General features: G+C 46.9%; 1 protein-coding gene across 6 annotated transcripts in view; it reads right to left on the bottom strand.

Annotated features, from left to right (window-relative positions):
- The window catches only part of bcl9 (BCL9 transcription coactivator), a 115,303-nt gene that overhangs the window by 6,167 nt on the left and 92,117 nt on the right, over positions 1-17,019 (bottom strand). For 3 of the 6 annotated variants that reach the window (XM_041868076.2, XM_041868077.2, XM_041868078.2), the window contains exons 3-8: positions 14,599-14,676; positions 7,990-8,420; positions 5,555-5,868; positions 3,060-3,170; positions 2,204-2,366; positions 68-161 (exon numbers count right to left, since the gene is read on the bottom strand). In XM_041868076.2, coding sequence (XP_041724010.2) covers positions 68-161; positions 2,204-2,366; positions 3,060-3,170; positions 5,555-5,868; positions 7,990-8,309 — 1,002 coding nt within the window. In that variant the 5' untranslated portion in view covers positions 8,310-8,420; positions 14,599-14,676. The remainder of the gene's footprint in view (positions 1-67; positions 162-2,203; positions 2,367-3,059; positions 3,171-5,554; positions 5,869-7,989; positions 8,421-14,598; positions 14,677-17,019) is intronic. The other 3 variants (XM_041868079.2, XM_041868080.2, XM_041868081.2) reach the window with 3 other exon arrangements.

Below are 17,019 nucleotides of genomic sequence, written 5' to 3'. Positions count from 1 at the left end.
TCCCCAAATGTTATGAGAAATATTAAGCTAGTTAAAAGTAGTTTGTATTGAAGTGGGTTAGTCTTACCACAGGTAGATGGGGCTTGTTGCCCTTGGAGATGTTGCTCATGTGGAAGGCAATGATGTTGTCCGAGTGGCCTGTGAAGACCGCATCAGCCGCCCTGCAGACAGAGGGGCACACTTATGAGTAGGTGTGTGTGTGCGCATTTCAAACATGCTACAGGTGGAAGAGTCCCATTTCCAAATCAGATTAATAAATGAATCTTTGAAGCCTATCATTAAAGCCATATTGGCACAATTGTGAACAATAACCACAGCAGACATTAAAAGGTCCAATGCAGACGTTTTAAAAAAAATGTATTTCTGGGTAACAATTAGGTACCTTACTGTGATTTTTTTCAATTAAAATAGTCAAAAATAAACCAAAACTGCAAAGGGCAATTTCTCAAGCAAGAATTTAGCTAGGACTGTCTGGGAGTGGTCTTAGTTGGGAGTGGAAAACTGAAATGAGCTGTTATTGGCACAGAGGGTTGGAACTCTTATTGGTCTATTAACTAATTTACTGCATGTTGATATCATGGGCCTTTACATCTACTTGGCATACTCCTTGGTTCACTCATCAAAATCACAGACAGGGAAAGGGAAGGCATCTATATACTCTATCCACCGACTGGTTTCAAATCAGCAATAACCACAAAGGACTCAAGACGATCAAAAACCATAATCACCCGTCTGCGAATAGGCCACAGCAGCCTCAATTACTCTCTCCAATTACTTCTTCCATTCATGTAGACTAGAGTGCAGAATCTGGAACACCTCCATTAGTCTCATCACATTCCAGCCAGGTAGGACGTGGCGGCAATGCACCCAATACTGGTATGCACACCACCATAAAACCCCAACGAAGAAGGAGGAGTCCTTCATTCACTGCAGCTCAAGGATCCAATCCTACAAAGCATGAGGTTAGGAGATGTCTAGGCCAATTTTTTATCACTAATTGTCTTTTGACTAATCAGATCAGCTCTTTTGCCAATAATTGGGCAAACATCAGAATTGGGATGCCTGTGTAAACACAGCCAATGTGCTCTGGGAGGGAGTTCAAGCAACTATACGCAGTAATAGCCAGTTGAACTACACAGGTGATGAGAGCTCCATGGTTAGGGACAGGAGTGGCAGGGCTGGAATGGCCTCGTCATCTCTCCTCACCAATCTATCAAATGTATTTATAAAGCCCTTTTTACATCAGCAGATGTCACAAAGTGCTTATACAGAAACCCAGCCTAAAACCCCAAAGAGCAAGCAATGCAGATGTAAAAGCACAGTGGCTAGGAAAAACTCTCTAGAAATGCAGGAACTTAGGAAGAAACCTAGAGAGGAACCAGGATCTGAGGGGTGGCCATTTTTGTCCCCTTCTGGCTGTGCCAGGTGGAGAATATAAGACTACATGGTCATTAAAGCCAGATCGTTCTTCAAGACGTTCAAACGTTCAAAGATGACCAGCAGGGTCAAATAATAATCAGTGGTTATAGCGGGTGCTACAGGTCAGCACCTCGGGAGTAAATGTCAGTGGGCTTTCATAGCCGAGCATTCAGAGGTCGAGACAGGCAGAACACACTGAGCAGGGAGCTGGCTGGGCTACTCAGGGCAGACAAGAGGGGGGGGAGAGAGAGAGAGAGAGACATTGTTGTCATCCCCTGTCAATCAAATGGGACCACCCCACTAGGGGACAGCCCGGAGTTTGGGTGACCCTCTGTCATCACTCACAGCTAGTCTGTCAGTGACAGACAGAACACACTGACCAGGGGGCTGGCTAGGCTACTCAGGGCAGACAAGGGTGTGTGGAGTGTAAAGGGGGTGTGAGGAGGAGATGGTAGTGTACCGGTCAGAGACCCGGGAACTGGCTAGCGCTCTCCGAAGCGTCGGGAGGGAAGGGCGCCAACACACCCCACACTAGGGTTTCCATCAGGTGACTTCACTTCATTTTTGAATGCATTCACTAGTCTCGACCCTTCTCCAGAAGTGTGAACTTGCACCCTCCTTGTCAGATATAAAAGCATCGGATTGGTCAAAGAAGCATTGGCCTGAGGGAGTTTCTGCCACTGTTAAATCTAGAGAGAGAATTCAGTGTGTGGTATACTTTAAATGTACAGATCATGAACAATGACCAATCAACCATACAAACAAACAGCCAGAGCTAGCTTACTTGTTGGCCATCTCTGTGGTGAAGACGTACACGACCTTTGACCCGGGCTTGGGACCGCTGCCGCCCAGCTCCATGCTCTGCCCTCCAACGGCATTGTGTGTCGACGTGGCCGAGCTGAGCGAGTTGTTGGAGTCCAGAGGCTTCATCTCTGTCGAATTACAGTCTGGAGAGAGAAACAGAGAGTAGAGGTGAGAATGAGAGAACACTATGGACCAGACCATGATGTTCATAACCAATGGTGGCGTTCCAGGTTGTCTCCATTGTACATCTCAAAATATCGCTATACGTGGTTCCTAAAACGTTAAATCACCTCTCCGGGGGCGTTGTAAGATCTGATTTAATCTGTTCACTGCAATAAATACAACCTGGAACTATTCAGATGAGATATACAGTATTAAGCATCTCAGAGTAGGATTGCTGATCTAGGATCAGTTCTTGTCCATGTAATCTTATTGACTGTGATCTAAAAAGCAAAACTGCTTCCTACTCTAAGACGCTTGACACATATGGCCCCAGACCATTTGGCCTGCGTAATCTTCTCAGCGCTATTTAGGAGGGCCATGGGGAGCCCTCATAGCAAATCACACTTCTGTTCCTTCCCAAGCCCAGTTCACTGGTCTGGTCCCAGATCTGTTTGCCTGTGTTTACACAGTTAGCCCAATTCTGATGTTTTTCTCCACTAATTGGTCTTTTGAGCTGATCTGATTGGTCAAATTATCAATTAGTGGAAAAAAGATCTGAATTGGGCTGCCTATGTAAACACTGCCAGAGTACCGTTTGTGGCAGTGACCATAGGAGTTGGTAAGACTGTACAAACAGATCTGGAACCAGTTGACCAGGCAGCTACAGTACTTACTAAAGAACCCTGGGTCTTCCTCGTCACTCTCGCCCCCAGAGCACCAGTCCGCTCCACTGTAGGGCTGCCGCCGCTCTGCTACACACAGCCTCTTGGCTCGGCTGCCCAACTCTACACCAGAGAGAGATGAAGGAGCTAAGTCAGACTAGTGTCAATCAAGCACACCTATAAAGCTGTACTCAATACAATTTACTGATTTTGCCATGCACAAGTGAAGGTGTATTTCTTTAGATTCAGATCAGATATCAAACCTAAATCACCAATCCTTTAAGTTTTTTTTTTTTTTGCTTTACACGTATGCATTTTGTAATTGATCAACACATTTAGGCCTAGCTGGTGTTTGCGGATTTACAATAATGTGATGCAGCATTCATAGCCTGGTTCCAGAACTGGTTGTGCTGTCTTGCCAAATCCTATGGACAATGATGATATGAGTTGGCTGTAGAGCACAAACAGACCTGGGGCCAGGCTAGGCGACAGCATTAACACTTTACGACCAAATAACGTGTTGCCTATTCACTAGTTCAGATCAATGCTCTCAGCGGGCCAATGAGTAGAAGGAGACAAGCTGCCTGTGAGGCATGCGGAGTAAAGTGGGCGGTCCTGATTGATCTCTGAGAGAGAGAGCGAGAGGGGGGGGGAGGTGGGAATGTAAATTATTTAGCCCGGTGTCTTTTAAACAGACAACAACCACAGGGAGCACAGCGGGACACTGAGGGGTGGCCTGGGTCGTGTTCATGAGGCAAAACGTAGTGCAACGGAAAACAAAAACGAGCGTTCAAATAGTACAACCCCATTTCACTCCATTTTTTAGTGTTTTCTTCCATTTCGTGCCTACCAAATATGACCCTGTACCTTACCCCAAAGTCTCACATGTAGACAACTAAACATGCAAAAACGTGTCACACACAGTCACTAATTTACGATAGCATCTTAAACTTTAAAGGCCGGTCTCCCTGACCCAGAAGAAGCCTGATCCAATAAATCTCTATTTCAAGTACTTTTAGTCCAGGACTAGGCTTAATCTGCATCCCTACTTCAGCACCCTGTCTGCCATTGTATGTATACTTTAAAATGAAGTCAGTCTCACACATCACTATGAGTGTGCACTGTCGACAAACTAAACCACTCGCTTTCAGAACTGTAGAACCTTCTGTCCACACCACCAGCCCCAAACCTGTGGGCCCCTCCAGGCAAGCAGCTGTGAGCAGTGCACTGCAGGCCCCGAGGCATAGATCCTGAAAACTTTATGAGGTGGTATGGTGTGTGTGCGTGCACGCATGTGGTGTGTGTGTGTTAGCTGGAGATTGACATGATGGAGTGGAAGCTCCCTGCGCAGAATGATCCACATGCTACATCAACAGACGCACATGCCACAAACAAAATGGCCACTGGCACACACCTAAAGCATGTCAATTAAACCAACAATTACCTAACAATCTACATTAACACTAAGCAATCAAACTGACGTGTCCGGAGGGGTATTCTGGGAGTGTATTTTATTAATATACACTACACCCATTCACCATTTACTTGCCACACTAAAACTGGAACACAGCTGAGGACCCTTCTACAAATGATAGTAAAATATAAGGGTTGTCATTTTCATTCATCTATAAATATCTAGTTGTGGTAGGCTCATTATCAAAGAAAAATACAGTTCACATTTATATGATTTCATATATGAAAGTAGAATTAGATCCCGCTCAGTAACAGCAATCTCAGTAGTAACCACCAGAGGTCTCAGTGAAAGGGAAATACTAAGGGGAAAATGACTGGACACCCCCTCTAACACAGTGAGATGGTTTCTTCCAAGGCTCCAGCCCACACAGAGTTGTTTCCACCAGGAGATAAACGGGGGTGTGGATGTCTTAATGCAGCACCACAGCCAGCCCCGAGGAGGAACACACACACATATACACATACATACGCTCTCTCTTACTAGGAAGACAGCCACCAAGAATAGTGTGTCCTGGGGGCCATCGTGACATGCCAGATAAGCCTGGGAGCCATCTTATAAGGACACGACTCTACATCCGTCACAAATCACAGAGAGTAAAGCCCACACAGACAGAGCATAAATACACACCCACTGACACAAGCCCACTCAGACAACTCAATATCATGAGTTAATAATGCACACTTCAACATCCTAGACCTAGTCCTTGTATTTTGCCGGTATGAGTTCACACCCCTCTGACTGGTTGATGTCCCGGCGGACCATTAAGAAGAAGGTGCAACAGCAATGTGATGTTGAAGGTGAAAAAAAACAACACTGCTTTTCAACAGGAGCTTCTCACTATTTGGTATGAACAGTCATTTTCACTAGGGGCCATATTCTGCCTTGAGATTCTGGAGAAAATGACCTACTTGACATTAAGAGTTGCATGTGCATATCTTAACTCTGTCTTCCACATCAAAAGCCTTCTTTTAGGTTGACAGACTAAACCTGTTGATGGCTCCATCACTAGTTGTAGGGGAGGGCTCGGCCTTACCTTTCTGATCCCCCTCGTTGTTGGGCGTCCCTGTGTCACGCTGCTCAAACGACTCCACCGAAGTGCTTCTTTCCCTCTTCATTTTGCCCTTGGCCCCGTTGCCTGCATTCAGGCCTTGTCCGTTTTTTAGTCCCAGGCTCCCTACAGGCCCCTTAGGGCCTAGAGTCTTGGGGTCACAGGGCGAGGGCTGCGATTGGCTGCCAGCGCCCCCCGGTTTTCCCTGATTGGGCAGTTTTGAATCCATCTGGGCGGCGCTGGAGGGAGACATGACGGGTGGGGAGCGCACCATGGCCTCCTGCTTCTGTTTGGGACTGCTGATGGAGAGAAGAGACAACCAGGGTTAGTGGGGGAACATCAAACAATAAAAAAATACAGGAAAGCCAAAAGAAAGTCGTATCGCATGCGCTTAAACAGTAGAAAATAATACACCCATTCTGTACATCAAACCACCAACTGCCGTCATGATCAACAACACATGAGAAATCACAGAAGAGCCATTAATATTCTCTTACATAAACGTTCCAGCGAGAACAGACAGGCAAGTACTACAGCTGAGACTAGTTCCCAGAGGCTGAGAGAGGCACATGGCAGCTCCCCGCCCTGAGAAAGCGCCACTCTTAAATCAGCAGCTGGATCATGTTCATTAGGCACCAATACGTTCAAAAATGGACTGAAACAGGGAGGGACTCCCTGGACTTGTCCAATAAGAAACGCTTATTTTCATTTTCCGTTGAAAACCTCTTAAAACATTTTCTGTTGCGTGCCCTAATGAACACAGCCCAGATCCTGGCCGGGGAGGCATGACGCATGCAGGTGAGTGACTAATAAAAGGGTAAACACGGCCACCTCCAGTCCTCACCCTTTCTTTGTTGACAGAGTTGGGAACAGCAGGGGAGGTGGAGGGGGGTGTTAATATATAATCGGTGCCCTGTTAAAGTAGGCACTAGTACACAGCCTTATTTCTCCCTGTGCTGGGCCGAAACCTAGAGACAGGAACACAACTCGCCCCATTGCCATGGAGACCAGTTACATATGGACAGGGGGCTGCTCTGTAGCCGACACGGTGAAGTCGGAGAAGAAACGGGACGGTGAAGTCGGAGAAGAAACGGGATGTTGAACCTAACACAGGGAAGCACAACTGATGCGGAAGGGGTACTCTGACCAAAGATGGTGGATAAATGAAGATAGTTCACTCAGGCATTGAAAAATAATTGTCAGTTCCAGTACTTAACTGGATGTGTCTTCTATAGACACCAATGCAATAGCAGCTGGGTATGGTCTACTTAGTTCATGGACTTTCATTGAACCAGAAAATAAAAACAGCGAGTGGGGTGTCTCGCTTCCTCTTCAGTCGTTGGTCTGACCACACACTAATGTAGCTCGAGAACACTGCCGGAATCCATTGCTGGTGGTACAAGGTTTAGCATGACCACTGCACTGGGCTAAAAGTCCACCGACTGATTGAAAATAGTTGACTGGCAGTCACAGCACTCAATGGGAGTAACAACAAACCCCAAACAGGCCCCTACCAGGCCTCAGTCAATCCTCCATTTAAATGGAGCTTTCCTCTCCAGCTCTCCCTTTCCAGCTAGCAGTGAAACATAAGCCCTAGCACTCTTCTAAAAACCCAGCCAAAATGGCCTCGCAGCCAAAACCGGAGCTAATATGGATCCGAAGCCAAACGTTGAGCCAATATGGCCGGCGTGCCTACGGTGAGATGGGCCCCAGCGGGGCTCTGGCAGTGCAGCTGCAGCCTTTATACTAGCCCCAGAGGGCCTGAGTCAGCACAGGCCGGGCCGGGATGGGCTGGCAGAGAGGCAGCTGCAGGGTGGAGACACTCATGTCACTGTTCCAGGGCTCACGCACAGCCAGGACCTGCTGCACTAGGTTAAGCTTTAACAGGCCAGAGTAGTTCACCAAGTCTGGTCGTCATGTAACCTCACACAGGATGCCAGATCTGCTAGATCTGAGCTCGCCTGGCCTCTTGGCAGGTTTAGGAGCGGAGGACTTAGATCCGACTACTAGACAGGATTCAATAAATACCACACTATAACTACAACACAGAATGGAGAGTCAGACGGCATGGCAGCCAACATGGTGGTCTTAATCAAAGAAGGACAAAGGGTTCGTTCTAGGTAGTCTTAATTGTAGAGACTATCCGATCTCATAACGCCTGGAGAAGTGTTAAACATCTCAATAACCACATTGAGGTGATACAGCAATCGCAAGAGATACGCAGCCCGATTGCTTTTGAGACAATGTGGAAGGCATCCAAACTCTTTCATTATGCAGTGGGACTGACAGGTTGTCAAGCAGGAATGTACAACCTGTGGCCCGCGGGCGGAGCGGAGGATAATTTGTCCTTAAAGTTGAGGTGTACCCCTGTTTTAAAGAGCCAAGAGAGAGACATAATAGCAGACATGGACCTAGCTCACCTCTGCGTGTTAGCCGACGGGGAGTTCCTCACTTTGGGATTGCTGGAATGCATTGACGGCGATCCCAGGGAGACGGAGGGCGGAGTCAAGTGCAGGTGCGGGCTGGCCGAGGGTGTGGCCTTTGCCCGGGGGTTCCTATGGCCTGTGCTGGCGAGGGCGGAGTTAGGGGCGGGGTTGTGGTTATTAGAGGAGGGGTTAGTGCTGCTATTGGCTCGGCCACTGTCTGGGCCTGCCTCGTCCCGCTCCTTCTTGACGCGCTCTTTCCGGCTGAAGTTTCCTGCTGTGGCTGCTGCTCTTTCCTCTTGCACCTCCAGCATCATCTGGATGTCAGTAAGTGTGAGGTGTGTGTGTGTGTGTGTGTGAGAGAGTGTGTGTGTAAGTTTGTGTGTGCCTGGAGTCTCCTCAAGGAGCTCTCACAGTCCTTGGGCACACTGGTAAAGACAGGGGTGGAGGGAAGGAAAAAAGAAAACAGGAGAAAATGTTAAGAAACTTCACAACATGTGCATGTTAGTGACTTACAAAAGTTTTGGAACGCCACTGTTGTATCAGGCACCCCTCGCATGATCGAATCTTAGATGGTTCGCATCACTCAAAACTAGCAGGTGACATTGACAACTAACCAAATCATGACCGCTGACTTGGTTTGACTTTGCACCGCTCCATAGCATTGGATACTGATGACCGGTCCACCAACTGACAGGACAACAGTATCTTAGACCAGGGGTTGAGAAACACAGACAGAGGCTCTGTTCGAATAGCCACACTAACATTCTACTAAGTATGCAATCCTAACTCATGGCTTCATCCTAAGTGGTATGCTAGTATGGATGGACGTAGAGGTCTATTTCTCCCCTCTGTAACCTTGTTTGGTGTGTCATCCTCCTTCCCTCCCCCAGTGCCCTTTTTCTCTGAATCACTATCATGAGACAGTTCCCTGTCCTCTGAGAACATACATACCCAGACACCCTACCCCCCACAACAACAACCACATCCCTGCACGTGGAAATTAAGAATCCCAGCTTTTGTTACTGGCAGCATTCCAACTGGCACCCTATCCCCTATATAGTGCACTACTTTTGACTAGGGCCCATAGAGTTCTGGTCAAAAGTAGTGCACTATGTATGGAATAGGGTGCCATTTGGGATGCATCCACTGTACAGGCATGTGTATGTGAGAAGGAGCTAGTCTCCAGTGTGCACTGGTAAGCATGCTAGTTCTGGTTCGTGAATGAAGGCATAGGAGTGTGTGTGTGTGTGTGTGTTTGTGTGTATGCATGCGCGTGGGTGTCAATGTGCGAATAAAACTGTTTTTTAAGTATTGCTCACTCCCCTCAGGTAGGTATATGAGAAACTCCTCCATAAAGCTGCACTGTCAAGATAGCATAAAATATTCAGGATAGCTTCCAAGATACTCCGATGATGCAAGTGGTTCCATAAGCCCCCTCTGGCTAAAGGGTAGGATACTGAAACCAGTGAGAGAATCATCCAACTGAAACTAAAGGCTGAAACTTCGGCTTGGCCACAACCACTAAAACACAATTCAACACTAGACTCACAATCAAAACCCAAAATTCGTTCAAAGATGAGCTAGAGTTTCTCAACTCTCAACCCCCCAAAAAAGCTAGTGTGACAGACAGTTGGCTGCCAGTGCATAAAATATTTGGTTCTTGCTTCTGAGATGACTAAAAAGGTTAAAGATGATGTACACTACTCAAACAGCCCTCCTACCTTGACGTGCAAACTAAATTATATGTCAAATCTAAAATGTAGAGACAAGAGGACGGGATCGGACTCAAGAAACCAGGGTCCTATTCACTAGACATCAAACGGACCGAAACGGGGAGCGACTACCTGGACTTATAAGATAACCAATAAGAAACTCTTATTTTCGTTGCAAAATGTTTTCCGTTGCAAGACATACCTTGCTACGTTTAGCTATGGTGTGCACTAATGAATACGGCCCAGCAGTGGGAGCTGGGCTCTTCCACGTCTCAGCAGACGTAACGGGCTCGGTGTCGGAGTGTGTGAGTCAGGTTTTGTAGGTGTCCTGCTATATCTGACACCTCCGTGCCCTCCGGGGCATGCAGCGGGCCACATTACTCATGAGAAAAAAATTAGGTCATCAAAACCCAGAAAGAGAGGAGGAGGAGTCAGTTGGGAGGTTGTGAAAGAGAGGCGTGAGCTCACCAGTAGCCAGCCTTGACCAGCTCTACCTCTTCCATCGATGACTGAGGAAAAACAACAAAAACAGGGTTCTGTTCATTAGGGCACATCATCACAAAACATTTCTAAACGGCAGACACGTGGGCTTGGTGCGTCCATCAATTACGAATGTCAAGAGCTATATAACAGGGTTGTGTTCATTAGGGCAAACTGTTTCAAAACATTTTGCAACGGAAAACATAACATATCTTATTGGACAAGTTCAGATAGCACCTCCCCGCTTCACTGGAGCATTGGTCCATTTCGTGCCTAATGAACACAACCCAGGCCAGTTTCCTTAGGCAAGGCTTCTGCCCTCCTACCAAACACAGTATGTTCATGATATTCAAAAAGACACAGAGACCCGTGTCTGTATAAGGCCATGAAGGGTCTAAGAGAGAAAAAACGTTTTCCATTCCACCACTCGAGTGTGGTAAGCACCGGCAGAGGCATTGGAGTCAGTCGAGCTTCTGCGCCAGGGAGAGAAAGACAGAGACATTACGCTTCACTAACGAGCGTGCACCCACACTGTCGCCATGGCAACATCACTGGTGTCTGAATCTGAACGACTCCCAACAACAGCTCGGGAGTGTTTGAGCGCGCCGTGCCGCTCCACAGACAAGCACCCATCCCCACACACACACACACACACACTGGGAAACACACTGGGTAAGATACACACAGTGGGTTTTCAAATGATCTAGATCCTACACATTCATTTTAGACTAAATGGAAATCCCTTCAATAAGAAGATGCCTAAACACTGAATAGCCCAATTTGGTCACCTCAACATCCATCAGAAATCATGTAGAAGTAAAACTACACCATAGCATGCTGTGAATCAAAGCTGTCTGACTGAATGGGATGTGTGAATGCAGGCATGCAGGCTGCGTGTGAATGTGTGTGTTTACCCCAGGGGCAGAGGGAGACTAGGCAGCCTCCAGCACGGCCTTCAGGCTTGCGGGCGAAAGAGGCAGGGGGACCAAACCCCCCCCCCCCACCAGCTTCACTCACACATTGACCGACCTCCCCACACACACACACGCAGACTTCCCTCGCAGAACCGACCAAAAAGTCCGGAATGCACCAGCGTTTCCTGCTCCCTCCCTTGGACTGTACTGTGAGATCTGGGATGGACTAAATAACGGGATGATGACACAGTTTAGCAGGCCCGCTGGTCCAGCGCCAGGTCAGGAGTACATAACAACCCCTGACTACAGAGAGAGTGGTGCAGCAGCAGCAGCATTTACTAGGTCGGGTCAGGTCGGGTCACAGTACCTTGGCTAATGCCCCTCTCTGCAATGGAGCAGAAAACAAGCCAAAATCGCTGACACTTTATTTGATGATGGTGAGAGAGAGAGTATGAGAAGGAGAGGGAAAGGAGGAGAGAGGCAAATGAGGGAGAAATAGACGTTTAGCGGGAGAAAGAGTAGAAGAGAATGAAGATTAGAAAGAGAGAAAGAGGAAAAGCAGGAGGAGAGAGAGAGGAGGAGGAGTAAGCGGAGGAGGAGGAGGAGTAACCGATAACTAGCCAGGTTCGTCTCAGTCTCATGATCATAGCAACTAATTGGAAGAATTTAAAAACGAACTATCAGCCCAGGTCAGCACAGTGCAACAACAGAGAGCCGTTCACAAAGATACAACAGAACAGACCCTCTCCAGCAGTCTGCTTTGCTGTGGTGCCACAGGGGCTCCATGCTAATGGCTAATGTGTCTTCTTAAACGCCTGTATGAACTGCAACTGCTTGTTGTTTACTCTAACAGCCTTCTCTGTGTAACTGTTTGTGTGAGTGAGAGAGAGGGGGAGAGACAGTCAATGAAAAAGAAAGAGAGCGAGCGAGAGAATGAGTCAGAGAGAGAGTCAACAAGAGGGAGGGGGAGAAAGAGGCAGCAGCAGAGAGAGAGAAACCATCCCCTCACATTTATTTATTTTTGCATTGCTGGAGGGCTGTGCAAAGCATTGCAACATCCCCCCTCTCAAAGAGCACTCATTTCCATACTCCCAGCAAGGAGATGAGCGCTCTCAAATTGACCTTGAAGAGGGACTCCAAATAAACCCGCTGCGAAGACACCAAAGCATGTCTTTTATCCTACTGAATACCAGATAAACATCATGCAATTGTGTGAAGTATCCCCCTAGACGTACTGCGTACTACAGAAATATCCTGAAAGGGGGGTGCTGGATAGAATTAGTCTAACCAACAAATCTCATAGAGTGCATGTAACCTGGCGGTTGTGCAATATGCAGGCATTAATGGAAAATGGAAAGTATGGATCCCAAATGACACTGATGTTTCACAAACACCGATCTCCATTTGCTGAAGGACCCATTTCTCTGGACCGCACAGCTGACACGCACACATAGGCTACACACACGTAGGCCCACACACACACCCTCTCTGTGTCCACCAGCATCTACCAGCCATATTATGTAAATTCCATTTTGAAGCAAAGCCACTACTGATCAGTGAGACTCTCTCCCCCTCCCTCCTGTAGTGAGGATATAGCCTATACTCCCCCTCTCTCTCTCGCCCTCCCCCTCTCTCTCTGTTGGGTCTGTGCTTGGCTGCCTGCAGGGACAAAGGCTCACATGCAAACGAAGCCTGGCCAAAATCTCAGGATTAAAGACTGCCGGGTCCCACCAGACACAGACCTGTGTGCATTTATCGCAAGCGGATGAGTACACACACAAAACCCCACACATGCATACACCAGCATACTAAAACACACATACGCTTACAAATTGTACACACACAATTTATGATCAAAGAGTAGGAGAGCGCTACACACGGAGCAAAATGGGTTTTCTAAGCATTTCATCAGAATCAAGACAATCCTGGGTGGGTTCTTCTTCTTCTTAACACAGACAAGGCAAAGTCATTCTGCAAAGCCTCGGTCTGTCTGTTTTCTGCCTGCCTGCAGGTCAGTCCATCCAACCTCCTCCCTGTCTGTCTGTCTGTCTGTCTGTCTGTCTACACTAGGCGGAAACCTTGGATTTCAGCTGATTTTACATCTGTAATGCTTTACAAACACACTCATATTTCAATAGAGGCCAGGGACATTAACTGGTTGGCTGCTAGCAGAAGTAGGGTAACATACATTATGATCCTCTTCCAAAGACAAACTAACATCACACCAATCCGTTATACTGGCTAACGTTTGCTGTCAGTCTTGACAAATGTAATCGGTGTCACCTCCATTCCCTGTGAACTTTAAAACCACAGTTTGCGCTCAAGGAGCAAGACACATGACACACACTCGGGAGGATGACACACTCCTACGATACTCTAGCCAGGCTCAGTATGCGTGTATGTAAAGGTTACTCACAGTCATTAACTGGCAGGGCTAAGATGAGATTGAAAACACTTCATTCAGAATGAGCCAGACATGAAAGCTAGAGATGGTTATGGCTACTCAAGAGTCTGAAACATCCTTTCAGATAGAAATTAGCATATTTTAATGTTTCACCAAGCCAAAAATAATCATGGTGATTTGGGATTTTAAGAGCAGCTAATGCTATAATGCACCGCTAACTGATACAGTCTGTTTCCACTAGCATTGCTAACATGCTCCAAAAATGCTAGCCAGGAGATTCTGGACATTGCTAAATAACCAACAAACAAACTATAAAAATCAAATCAATTTTTATTTGTCACATACACGTGTTTAGCAGATAATAATAAATAAAGACGAAAATAAGCTCAAACTTATTTTAAAGCGAACTATCCCTTTTAAGTCCAGGCGAGTATTACATACTCTGGGTAAAAAAATACTCCGATTTGGTTTAAGGAAGAAGGAGAAGGGAGGCTTTACTTCTGAACATACAGTTCTTTGTTGCCAATTTTCTTCTAGGAAATTGATTATGGTCGACGTCAGGGACTCATTCCAGGGAACTGCTGTTCTGTGCACAGGCAACTAGTTGTTGTTTTGAAATCACTATCCTCAAACTAAGTCCTTGTATTGCTTTCATAAAGGATGTCCAACTCACAGCGCAAGCCTTGGAAAAAACTAGGCCTAACTCTGAGATCTTGTGATATCTCTATTTTGCATTCGAATCTAGATACCCAGTAATCTGCAGGCGCCTTTGAGCCAATGACACAAAAAGGGGCCGAAGCAAATGTTCATCTGAGCCACTGACCGAATGACTGAGCTAACTACAGGGAGTAAGGTACAATGTACTGCCTCTAGTGTCTGTGCCTCAGGGACAAATCTGCTCTCTACCCACCACTTTCTCTCAGCCTCTACCTGTCCTCTCATCCAACATGTGCTGCTCACCCTCCTCTTCATTCCCCAGCTCTTGCTTCACCAGGCTAATGCTCACCCCCTCCTCCCTCTCAACCCCCTGCAGTCAAGCAGCTTGTGTGTGTGTGTGTGTGTGTGTGTGTGTGTGTGTGTGTGTAGCACTCACCATGTCCCTCTGTGTCACGATATAGCTGTGGCCATGTCTGCATTGCAATGGGCCGCATACGTCAAATCCCCAACGCTGCTGGAGACAAAGAGCGAGACATCATCACTCACCAAATCACAACAACACACTGTCCAACATGGCTGGCACGCAAACACAAGCTTAGCAGATAGAGCTACGGGTAGGCACTTGAGCAGATCCCCTTTTCGTGATACAATGCAACTCGGTTTAGCGGTATATAACAGCGCTAAGACAGCTAGTGGTTCAGTATAGCAGTAATGAGGACTATTTACATGCACCAATATACATGGGGGTGATAGGAATAGCATGAAGCAAACGCAAAGGGAAGACCATTAAATGTCATTTAAACAATTACATTTCATCATCATTTCTTTACCACATAACATGCAAACAGAACACCTCCACCGGATATTCTAATTGGTTTGTTAATTACATTTCCTAATAGTCTACCTGCTCGTAGCAGCACTCATTATTATTTAAATTAAACAGATTTAAATGAACAGTAACACATATCAAATTGTGGAATGAGGAGAGTGAAAAGAGCAAAGTGGCACTGCAGTTGTTGTCATATGACGTAACACATGCCCTGTTCAGAACACAATGATGTTCAGTCATGATGGATCAACGCCCATGTCAGATGATGTAATCCCCACTCTCTCTCACACACACGCTGGTGTGGACAAGAGTGTGTGTGTGTGGACAACAGTAGTGTGGCAGTTCAGCGTTCACCTTTCAGTGGGTGAGCTAATCTGCTTACAGTGGCTGGGGCCAGGGCCAAAATCTCATCAGCACTGCCAAAGAGGATCATCCGGAGCAGGTCAGCCCTAGCGCCAGCACACTCACTTAATTCCTCTAATCTGCACACGGTGTGTATGTAAGCCACATCTGCGTGCTTGAGTTTGCATGCAGTACGTCTGTGAAGAGGTGCAAGAGTGTTTGTGTACGTCTCTACAACGTGTGTGAGTGTCTGAGGCGTGAGTGTGCCTTGTCTGTGTCCAAACAAGCAATCCCCCACCACCAGGAGGTTCAGTTTGATGCCAAGGAGTAGCAGCCAGACACAAACTAACTTGAAACCAACATGAAACAACAGTATACCAGCCAGGCACACTTAATCAAGTATGAAAGTATTTGACCCAGGTCTGCTGTCCCTGCTTCTGGGTTAGACATCCCGATTGGCCCCAACACTGCCGGGGTCAGCTCATCACACCATTAATAGGTCACAATATCTGCAGCCAATCGTGGTTTTAAGATGATCTACCAACAGCGCCGACTGAACAAATGTCCACAAAGCAGCAAGACGATCACAGAAAGCTATACCCAACCCATAGCAAAACGTTTCCTAGTGTGCTTGAAGTGAAATGTAAGAAATATAATTTGATGTAAATCAAAATGAAGACTCAGAAAGGATTGAGAAGGTTCTGTGTGAATACTTTGAAAATGCATCCTTCCTTTCACCCTTCCTTGAAGTAATCACTGATCTGACACGAGTAGATTGGTGAAAGCTATGCAACCTAGAGGGAGGAATGGAGGAAGAAAGGAAGCATTCTAAGAGGGAAGACAGACCAACACGAATGTCGGCGGTGGGCAACGGGTGGCCGTCCCACCGCCTCGAACCACAGAACATCGGACGTTATTATCTATTCATCTCTAGACGATCCTACATGTTGAATCAGCACTGTCCGTCGACACCAAGCAGGTGATCTACTGCGCACGGCCGACATTCGTGTTGGTCTGTATTCCCTCTAACAGTATTCAAACCGAGGCAGAGAAAAATAATGAGGGTGTATATGGGAAGAGTGAATGGGCTTTGGGATTTGATCTCAGGAGAGAGAGAGAGAGGGAGAGCTGTATCAGTAGAATAGTATCATTGATGAGCAGATGGGGAAAGAGAAAACATTAATGCAGAAAGCTGATGCACCACTCAGTGATACTATTCCACCATATCCATCATCACTCACAGCCCCATCAATGTGTGTGTGTGTGTGTGTTTGTACGTACATACGTTGAGTGTATGAGCATGTGTGTACGTTGCATGTGTGCTTATGAGTGTGTGTGTGTTTATAGTGTACCGGGGGCTATCGGGCATCCCAGTCACAGGGGTTGCATTACGGCTTGACTGCGGCAGAGCAGAGGGGTAGAGAGGAGGGGTGTCACTGCATCGCTCATACCTAATGAGAGGAGCATGATCAGCAGATGTGCCTCTCTCTCTCAGACACAACACCCACAAACACAGATCATAACTGAAATACTCAAACCTAACCCACTAAACTGATTGCTGTCCAAGCCCTACACAAGACAGGGCTTAGTGGTTAAGAGCGTTGTGCCAGTAACCGAAAGGTCGCTGGTTCTAATCCCCGAGCCAACTAGGTGAAAAATCTGTCGATGTGCCCTTGAGCAAGGCAC

Source organism: Coregonus clupeaformis, chromosome 22 (genome assembly GCF_020615455.1).
Source record: "Coregonus clupeaformis isolate EN_2021a chromosome 22, ASM2061545v1, whole genome shotgun sequence".
Classification (NCBI taxonomy): Eukaryota; Metazoa; Chordata; class Actinopteri; order Salmoniformes; family Salmonidae; genus Coregonus; species Coregonus clupeaformis.
This window is presented reverse-complemented; position numbering and strand designations above follow the sequence as displayed.